At 34.8% G+C, this 10,985-nt stretch overlaps 1 protein-coding gene across 1 annotated transcript in view; it reads right to left on the reverse strand.

Annotated features, from left to right (window-relative positions):
* Positions 1-1,363: 1,363 nt before the first annotated feature.
* Positions 1,364-10,985, reverse strand: part of krit1 (KRIT1 ankyrin repeat containing) — a 10,411-nt gene continuing 789 nt past the window's right edge. The window contains 17 exon segments of the mRNA XM_051135960.1: positions 1,364-1,725; positions 1,806-1,922; positions 2,022-2,228; positions 3,988-4,075; positions 4,159-4,325; positions 4,449-4,600; positions 4,723-4,879; positions 4,973-5,053; positions 5,055-5,081; positions 6,178-6,334; positions 6,542-6,685; positions 6,786-6,901; positions 8,810-9,053; positions 10,089-10,218; positions 10,384-10,476; positions 10,590-10,746; positions 10,830-10,970. Coding sequence (XP_050991917.1) covers positions 1,636-1,725; positions 1,806-1,922; positions 2,022-2,228; positions 3,988-4,075; positions 4,159-4,325; positions 4,449-4,600; positions 4,723-4,879; positions 4,973-5,053; positions 5,055-5,081; positions 6,178-6,334; positions 6,542-6,685; positions 6,786-6,901; positions 8,810-9,053; positions 10,089-10,218; positions 10,384-10,476; positions 10,590-10,746; positions 10,830-10,928 — 2,226 coding nt within the window. The 5' untranslated portion in view covers positions 10,929-10,970 and the 3' untranslated portion in view covers positions 1,364-1,635.

Raw genomic sequence — 10,985 nt, forward strand, 5'->3', positions numbered from 1 at the left:
AATTCTCAGAGGAATGGAGAATCCACGTCGTTTTGGCAGGTCGAGAACAATCTTTTCACTCTCTAGAGAAACAAGAACAGAAGTCTAGTGTTCTGCCTTCTGTTGTGTACAATGACTGAAGCAAGGGAATAAGTGAGAAAAGGAAGGAGGGAACGTATTGAAAGACATGACTGACCAAATCCTATCAGCTCTTAAAGGATCTTTTATACAGCACCCAAAGGAGAGCCACAATATCTGCACAGTGGAGAAAAAATGCATGCACAAATGCATTACCTTCAGTTATCTGCAGGTTACGGATTAGATCTTGAGCTTAATGAAGTCTCAGTGCATCCATAAACATTATATATTATGCAAACTATATATTAACAATCTCTGGATGTGTTGCTGGAAATAATGCAACCTTTACGCTGCTTTTAGTGGACCACACATTAAAATTAGATTACGTTTTCCGGCCATAGTGCACAGCACAACATGACAATACTACAGAAGCTGAATTTGCTGCTATTAAGCTTGCCGTGACAATTCGAAATAAGCCATTTATCTTAAAAAAAATACAGCCTCTGTTTTAATACTGAATGGAAATCTGCAAAAAAACATGGTTTTGTGTCAAAGAGTAATAAAGGGGGATGATAGATGTTTCACTTAATAAAACACACAGTGTTTGTTTATGGCATGTTACTTTAAAAAAGTAATTAGTTATAGTTACTAGTTACTTCTCACAATAAGTAACTGAGGTACATAATTATAAAAGTAACTAATTACTTTTTATTGTTACTTTTAAAAGTTCAAATATTTCAAATACCTTGGATGCCCCCAAATATTAAATATGTTAAATGAATAAAACATTGTATACTAATCTACACTATTTTAATGTTGCTGTTGGACAATGTGAGAGACACCTACTTATTCCCACCACTGAAAACAAATATTCTGTATTTTATTTTATAAACTTCATAATGAATGTACGAAAAATACCTATAAATAATTATATATATATATATAAATAATTATATAAAAAAGGTTTAGTTAGTCCAAATTACTCTTAACAGATCAGCATTAAATTAATTAATTAATAAAAATAAAATTAAATTAAATGGGCACGGAAATTTATTAGTGGAAAAAAATATATATAATACTAATATCCACATGTAAATCAGGATTATGTTGTACTAATATAATATGCTTTACTAATATTACAATATAGTATAATATAATATTTTATATAGTAACTAATATAATAATATAGTAATATGATTAACATTATGCATGACATGACTAATAAATCAGAAAATAACTTCTTCTATTATTCATCAAAACACTTTAAATTGATTACTAATGATAAGAAATTATTTATGAAGGCTCTTTGTGTGATTTTTTTATTAAAATGGTCATTCATATTTACAAAACTGTTAAAAGCACAAATTTATCATGACATTATAAAATGCATATAATATCATATACAGTAAGAAAACATTACATGGTGAATTAGGTTAACATTTATGAAGAATAGCTTATGTAATAGCTCTTCATTTGGTATAAACAACTTTTAGTTGTGTAGTTTTATAACAGCATAAAAATCAAAGCAACTGCAAAAAAGGCAAAAGGCAAAGACACAGTACTTCTCTGTGATGGGGGTTAACCGTAAGCGTATTTATCTGATGCAGCTCTGTCGTTTGGTGTGATCTGTCCACTCAACTTCATCAGCAGCTTGACGATAAGGCCAGCCTGGAGAAAAAAACACAAAGACGATCAACTCGGGTTTCACACTGTCACAGTGAATGTCAAGATGCAAGGAAGACCCATACCTGTTTGGTGTGTACAATGAAGTTCTTCTTGTTCTCTAGACTGTGTATTTGGACGTATTGGTCAGCCTGACCCAACTGCCACATAAATGTCCCATACTCCATACTGAGATGAAGCACCTGAATAATAAAAAAATAAATAAATGTCAGAGAAGATTTGATGGTTAAAATACGAGTAAAAACATCTGCCTGTATGATATAAAGTGACTGGAATCTCACTTTTGTCTCCATGTTCATTAGATGCAGGCCTTTGGTGTTCACCCCTACATACACTCGGATGACCTTGTGGGTACTGGAGCTGGCCTTGGTGAACACCTGTCCTGTAAAGAAAGCTGCCCCATAGGTGGGGATATCCCAGCAGTTTTGCAGAAATAGTCTCTGGAGGTGGTGCATCTCTTTACTCACACCCTCACTCGTGCTCAAACTCTACAGACAAACAGAATTGAGAAAATCAGACCACTTGCAAAAAGACTCTGTTCTAATTTAAGAACATACTGTATTCACTACTGTACAAATGTTTGGGGTCAGTAAGATTTTTTTGAACTTTCTAAGCTTTCTTTTACATTTTCTATTTATTAAAGAATTCTGAAAAACTGTAAGATGGTTTTCATAAAAATATTAAGCAACTGTTTAGAAAATGCATGTTATTTTTTTATTTAGTACTGACCTGAATAAGATATTTCACATTAAATGTATTTACATATATTCCACAAAAGAAAATAATAGTTGAATTTATAAAAATTCCCCTGTTCAAAAGTTAACATACGCTTGATTCTTAATACGGTGTTGTTACCTGAATGATCCACAGCTGTTTTTTTTTTGTTTAGTGATAGTTGTTCATGAGTCCGTTGTTTGTCCGAAACTGTTTTCCCACTGTTTTTCAGAATAATCCTTCGGGTCCTACAAATTCTTTGGTTTTTCAGCATGTTTGTGTATTTGAACCTTTTCCAACAATGACTGTATGATTTTGAGATCCATTTTTTCAAACTGAAGACAACTGAGGGACTCATATGCAACTATTACAGAAGGTTCAAATGCTCACTGATGCTCCAGAAGGAAACACGATGCATTAAGAGCTGGGGGTGAAAACTTTTTGAATTTGAAGATCAGGGTAAATGCAACTTATTTTGTCTTCTGGGAAACATGTAAGTGTCTTCTGTAGCTTCTGAAGGGCAGTGCTAAATGAAAAAAAAATATGATAGGCAAAATAAGACAAATATACACATCTTCATTCTGTTCAAAAGTTTTCACCATCCAGCTCTTAATCCATGTTTTTTCCTTCTGAAGCATCAGTGAGTGTTTGAACCTTCTGTAATAGTTGCATATGTGTCCCTCAGGTGTCCTCAGTGTGAAAAGATGCATCTCAAAATCATACAGTCATTGTTGGAAAGTGTTCAAATACACAAAAATGCTAAAAAACCAAAGGATTTGTTGGATCTGAAACATTTTTCTGAAGAACAGCATGCAGTTTAACTTCAGGACAAACAAAGGAAAAAAAAAAAAAAAAACAGCTGTGGATCATTCAAGTAACAACACTGTATTAAGAATCAAGCGTATGTAACCTTTTGAATGGGGTCATTTTTATAAATTCAACTATTATTTTCTCTTGTGGACTATATGTAAATGTCTTTTATGTGAAATGAAAATTAACCAGTAAAAATTTGTCAATAGGTAGAGATTTTGAGCTATCAACGGTTACACACTCATGTGATGTTGCTATGCTACATGGTCAAGAAAACTTGACGTCTGCACACGTTTTTAAGCATTGTGGTTTAAAAACAACTGATTTTAAGTTGTTAAAATGCAATCAGCAGCGAAAGAGAACTCATTTCACTATATAGGCGTGCTGTCTGCGAGACTTTTCTGAGCGCAGTCAAAAGAGACACGCGCATGTGAAAATGGCGCTCATAGAGCGCTGGAGTATCGAATAGAGTTATTTTTAAAGTGACAGCAGTCTAATATTCCTACTGCCTGTCATTCATGATAATCAAACAACAAAAGAGAGAAAACCTCTCACTGATCTTTTGTAACTCTAAAAAAAAAAAAAAAAAAGTAATATAATAAGGACCTTATTAATTTTTTATTTATATTGTTACCGTGAAATAAAATTACTCATATTACTCATTTTGGTCACATTGCGCACCCCTAAAGCAGCATTTTTTTAAAAAATGATCTGAATTGACACCTTGTACTCGTGAAGTATCCTGTTAGTCCAGTGATGTGCTTTGCTCTTGACCTTCGATATTGGAACTATGGATTTGAGGTTTTCCTCACTGCATTAAACAAGAAATATATATGTGTCATTTACCACAGTAATTGTCAATACAGGGCAATCGATAAGGAATAAGCAACATACTTCAAAAAGCCCTGTTTGTGCTTCTTGCTGTCGTAGTTTCCATAAATGATCTGCAGGAGGAGGCTGGCGAGAGTAATTAGCTTGCTGTCTGACGCTGATAGGAAGCCTTTGAGGAGGCAATGACGAGCTTCATCGAACAGCATAAGGATGGACTTCGGATCTTCAACCTAGGAAAGAAACTTGCATGAATTTCACAGCAGGATGTAGGAGGAGACTCTAAAACATGTGGGTGTGGATCAGGTGGAATTATTGAGCAAAAACAGATTGAGCTTAGTTAATGTGGCAGAAACCTTTTTTTCTATTTCTAAGGGTAGCCGGACATTTCTGCGAAGGAAGAGCTGTGGAGATTCCCTTTGGGGATCCAGAGCAGTGAGATCAGTCACTATCTCACTCCAGTTTCCTAAGTGCTGCAAGGGCATATGGTATGGCTTCAGCTGTAGAGCTGAAAAACACCACAGGGTCAGATTTGTCTCAATCCAAATCAAATAAGAAAAGCATAGAAAAAAAGTTAAGGTGATATCTGAGTTAAGCTGTGGATGTGTTTTATCAGGTGTGGTGTCTCACTGAGGTTCTCTGAGCAGATCCAGATAGTGAAGTACTGTTGTGTCTCTTGTGACAGTCTCATGCCCTCCATGATCTGTTGCACTGTTGTGTTGTTGCCATGTTTCAGTTCCACTGTCCTATACGATCCATCCATGCGATAAATTCTCACTTTCTCATACTGAAACACAACAAATCACACTATTCAGTATCTACCCGACTTCTCAATGTCGATACAGAGCTGTGTAGTAGAACGTAGTGGTTTTACACTTACTGGTTTATTGTTGGCTTGCTGAAGGAGTTTCACAGTCTCCTCCCAGTTGTTCTGCTTGCTTTCTTCACATACTTGAAGGGGGGGACCGTTTCTGTTGGTCCTCAATGTGCTTAAAATGAAGAGAGATCGAATCATGACAAAATCTCAAAAATAAACTAATTTTTTTTTTTTTAACAAATTTAGCGTTATGGTGGACATGGCTATGTTCATGGTGAGAGACAAAAACAGAAAAATAAATAAACAATTACAAGGCAAAAGATTTTGAAGAGTATGATTTTTAATGTTTTTTTAAAGAATTCTCTCCTGTTCACCAATCCTGCATTTATTTGATTCAAAATACAGCAAAAGCAGTAATATTGTGAAATATGTTTACCATTCAAAATAATTTCTTTTTATTTTAATATATTTTAAGATGTAATTTATTCCTGTGATCAAAGATGAATTTTCAGCATCATTACTCCAGTCACATGGTCCTTCAAAAATCATTCTAATATGCTGATTTGCTGTTCAACAAACATTTATTATTATTATTATTATTATTATCAATATATAAAACAGTTGAGTACATTTTTTCAGGATTCTCTGATGAACAGAAAGATCCAAAAATCAGCACTTATTTGAAATAAAAAGCTTTTGTAACATTATACACTATAACATTTTTTTTTTTTTTTTTTGAAAAATGTCAGAATAAAAATCAGAATATTAGAATGATTTCTGAAGGATCATATGACTGGAGTAATGATGCTAAAAATTCAGCTTTAAAATCACAGGAATAAATTACATTTTAAAATATATTCAAATAGAAAACAGTTATTTTAAATAGTAAAAATATATTTAAAAATCTGCTGTACTTTGGATCAAATAAATGCAGGCTTGTTGAGCAAAAGAGACTTATTTAAAAAACATTAAAAATCTTTTGACTGGTAGTGTGTAATAGTTGATCTATTTTGTCTCTCTTTCTTTATTCTAGTATTTAGTCTAAACAAGTAAAAAAAACAAAAAACTAAAAACTGCACAATATGTTTTTATTTAAATTATTTATGTACAATGTGTTAATTCAATTATACTAATATAACTATTATATTAATTAATGATTTATATTGTATTTAATTTAAATTAATAATGTTCTAAAGGCACATGTAATCTAAATATAAAAAAGGGGAAATTAGCATAGAGAATTAAATATAAAATACTGCATTTCTCACTCTGTCTATCTCCGGGTGTTGCAGAAGGAGCTGTACGATTTCTGCATGACCCCCAATGGCTGCAAAGTGTAAAGGAGAGCTCAGTTGGCCGTTCAGCAGATTGGGGTTACAGTTCCCTTTCTCCAACAGAAACTTGGTGGCCTCCACCTTCCCATGCCTGTAGTCAGAGGAAAAACATATTGATTTATATTTTAGAGGGCCTTAATGTTATTTAATTGAGTAAAGTGGTGAGATGATGGGCAGAAGAGGAGGAAAAGGGATCCAAGTGATTTCATGCTTCCAAATGAGAAATAAAGAGACCTAAACAAACACTTCATATGTAGTTACTTATTTAAAAAAAAAACAACAGGAATCTGTTATATACCAGCATGCATAATGAATGGGTGCCCAGTGGTCGCTGTCCAGTTGTTTAACCGAGAAACCACTGTCCAGCAGTTTTGACAGAAGCTCAGTGTCTCCTTCACAGGCACTGCGGTGCAGAGGGAAATCATCCACCCACTGGCGCTCTCTAGAGGACAAAGAGTGATGACAAAAACATGATCAGTCCCCCAACAGATGTATATTTGGATTGTTTTAGTAATAATATCTATTGGAATTTGAATACTGACTTGTCTTCTGTGACACTGGTCATACTGTGCTGCCATTTGTCTCTTTTTGGAATCTGGATTTTGGAATAATCTGGTGCTCCCAAGCCGAAGTAAGGGTTGATAATGACTTTGTCCACCTTTATGCAAGAGTTCAACAGGTAAATCATTTTCTTTAACTATTATTATGTATTCAAGTGATCAAATAGAAAAAAAATTACACAAGACAAATGACTATTGAGTTTGGGGAGAAACTAGTTACAAGTACAAATCTTAAAGGGATGAAAATTCTGTCATTGATAATTCACCCTCATGTCATTCCAAACCCGCAAGACCTTTGTTCATCTTCAGAACACAAATTAAGATATTTTTGGTGAAATCCAAAAGCTTTCTGACCCTGCACAGACAGTAACACAGCTGAAACGTTCAAGTCCCAGAAAGGTAAGAACTCTTAGATTTCATCAAGAATATCTTAATTTGTGTTCTGAAGATGAATGAAGGTCTTAGGGGTTTGGAACGACAAGATGGTAAGTAATTAATGGAGAGAGTGGTCGCTGCAGAGCCAAATGGGAGGAGCTGGAGGTAATGGGTGGAGATAGATACCTAACCACACCCTAACCCTACCCCTTACCCTATCCTAAACATAACTCCACATATTAGTTGACACAGAGGTGGAGCTGGACATCCTGAGAGGGGGAGCTGGAGGCCATTCGGCTCTGCAGTGAGTACTTGAATTAATGACAGAATTTTTATTTTTGGGTGAACTATCCCTTTGAAGTTTTTAAAAGATGTCTCACCAAGGCTGCATTTATTTGATTAGAAATACTGTAAAAACAGTAACATTGTGAAATGTTACAATTTAAAATAACTACTTTGTATTTTAAAATGTAATTTATTCCTGTGATGGCCAAGCTGAATTTTCAGCAGTCATTACTTTAGTATTTTCTGTCACATGATCCTTCAGAAATCATTCTGGGATGCTGATTTGGTGCTAAAGAAAAAAAATCTTATTTTCAATATTGAAAACAGCTTAATTGCTTATTGCTTAATATTTTTGTAAACTCAGGACATATTTTTTCTTAATATAAAAAAGGAATTTATTTTAAAAAAGTTCACTTCCAGAACAAAATTTTACAGATATTTTATTCACCCCCTTGTCATCCAAGATGTTCATGTCTTTCTTTCTTCAGTCGATAAGAAATTGACTCTAAACAACACCAGCTGAGGAAGAGGATCTAGCATCAGTCATTTTGAAACAAACTGACAATTTATTTACTTTTTAACCTCAAATGCTCATCTTGTCTCGTCTCTGCGGTGCGCATGCATAGTCTGTGTAATCTAGGTCAATACAGTTAGGGTGCGTCAAAACTCCTGTCTCGTTTTCTTCTTCATCGTCAAAATCGTCCTACATCGCTATTTTACCTTTCTTTTGTAAAGGGGCGTTTGATGTTCTCTGCATGTTCACTTTGAAAACACTGGGCTGGTACTTCTATAGCGATGTAGGATGATTTTAAAGTTGGGAAAGAAAACAAGATGGGAGTTCATGCAGACTTACACAAGATGAGTGTGTGAGGTTAAAAAGTATATAAATTGTCAATTTGTTTTTCCGAAAATGACGGATCGTTTTGCTAGATAAGACCCTTCTTCCTTGGCTGAGATCGTTTAGAGCCCTCTGAAGCTGCATTTAAACTGCATTTTGGAAGTTCAAACTTGGGGCACCATTGAAATTCATATGGAGAAAAATTCTGGAATGTTTTTCTCAAGAAACAATCTCTTATCGACTGAAGAAAGAAAGACATGAACATCTTAGATGGCAAGATGGTGAGTAAATTATCTGTAAATTTTTGTTCTGGAAGTGAACTTCTCTTTTAACATAGAAATCTTTCGTAACATTATAAATATCTTTACTGTCATATTTGATCAAATGAACGCATCCTTGCTAAAAAAAAAATATTAATTACTCTCTTATCGACCGCCAAAATTTTGACGAATGCAATTCAAAACATAACCTACAGTTTTCTAGCCATAATCATGAAAGAGAATCTCACTCTGTTGGTGTACTGCAGATCTGATCCATACAGCGGGTTCTCAATGCACAAGTCAGCTTTCTCCAGGGACATCATCTTGCTTTTGATCTCCAAAGCTGTGTAACCCATATGGAGCAGGCTGTCATTTTGCTTGCTTTCCACTGCATAGGCTGGATTACTCACATTAGTCTTCACACGGTCTACCGGAGCCGGCCGGAAAAGTGCAGGAATGGCATGAGGCACAGCGTGCTGCTCTGCTAACCACCTGACACAAACAATGACAATACTTTATTAACATGTAATGCAGCTAACAATAACAATTCAATAAACATTAGACTTTAAGCTCTGAGATTATCTGAATGAGAGTGTATTCCTAAAAAGGAACTAAAAATGAACTTCTATAAAACAAACACATAACATTTATAGTATTTCTCTACAAATTTTTGTCCAATCCTACAATGAGAATGTCACCTCTACCTCTAAGGAAAAACCATGCATTATGAGCCAGGGGCAAAAATTTAACTTATTTTGTCTTCTGGGAAACGTATCTTCTGTAGCCTCTGAAGGGCAGTACTAAATGAAAAAAGGACATTTAGGCAAAATAGGAAAAATGTACACATTTCCATTCTGTTCAAAAGTTTTCACCCCCAGCTTTTAATGCATCATTTTTCCTTCTTGAGCATCAGTGAGCATTTGAGCCTTCTGTAATAGTTGCATATGAGTCCCTCAGTTGCCCTCAGTGTGAAAATATGAATCTCAAAATTATACAGTCATTGTTGGAAAGGGTTCAAATATACAAAAATTTGTAGGACCTGAAGGATTTTTCTGTTCAGGACAAACAAGGGACTCATGAACAACTATCACTAAACAAAAAAACTCAGCTGTCGATCACTCAGGTAACAACACAGTATTAAGAATCAAGTGTATGTAAACTTTTGAACGGGGTCATTTTAATAAATTCAACTATTATTTTCTCTTTTGGGCTATATGCAAACATATTTTATGTAAAATATCTTATTCAGGTTAGTACTAAATAAACAATAACATGCATTTTGTATGATCCCTCTTATTTTGGTAAAATAATTAACATTTTGCAGATTCTGGGATGTAAACATTTGACCTCAAGTGTATATTAAAATAATAACAATACTTATGACAATAGATCCTGCCCACCTGACTGTTTTAACAGCAATAGACCACAGAGAAAAGAAAACTCTTTATATTACCATTAGAAGTTTCTAAAGTCCCATTAACATGATTTTCAGACACTTTGGTGGTCAAGGATGATGTTCAAACTTACTTGTCCAGAGCGAGTAGCATCTTTGAGGTTGTGGAGGAAAAGTGGGCACTGGTTTCACTACACACACGCATAATGTCTTGAAGACAGTAGAAACTGGGGCTCCCAGGGTGATAAACAGACTTGCTGTTATCTGCATTGGAATATAGACAATATTACCTTAAGTGTTTAACTACTTTCTGACATTAGTACACTCTACACTATGTCAATATAGAATTTTTTTGTACATATATACACACAACACACTTTAATTTGCATATGAGCTTTTGGGCATCTGTGCAAGTTTCTGCAGTCTTACCTTTAACATTGATTGGCACAATAAATAAGGAGGCCTCCTTCCCTTCACTGTTGCCATCCAACTGAAACTTCCTCATGTGCACAACACGTTTCCCTGCAGCAAAAGATTGCATATGCTTTAGTGGATCTAATTAAGAGCGGATTATTGTGCCGTAGAGCTGAATGATGAGGTTCTGAAACCAAACACCTCTTGCAACGACCACTAACCTATTATGCCCTGGTTATTGGATATGGGCTTTGTGGTTTCATCTACATACTCCAGAATCGACTTTGTCCGGTCACTGTCGGCCTGAATTTTGGTCCCAAGCAGTACTTTCTTCCGTTTTTTCTCTTTTCCCTCCAGGGGAACTTCAATAAGTAAAATCTGTATGGAAATGCAGATTTAAACAAGGAAAAAACTCTAAAAGATGAACATGAAGAATAATGCTTTACCTATACCTCACCCACCTCAAAGGCTTTAGCTCGGTATTCTTTGGAGTTGAGGCTGGCTGTGTTCTTTGGTCGTATAACAGCTACAAACACCTCCTCTAACTCTTGATTTCCCATTCTCTTTAGTTCCAGCTGTCATTAATTCTTTAAACACCATGCCTGCAATTATATAAA

The sequence above is a fragment of the Labeo rohita genome, chromosome 19 (genome assembly GCF_022985175.1).
Source record: "Labeo rohita strain BAU-BD-2019 chromosome 19, IGBB_LRoh.1.0, whole genome shotgun sequence".
NCBI lineage: Eukaryota > Metazoa > Chordata > Actinopteri > Cypriniformes > Cyprinidae > Labeo > Labeo rohita.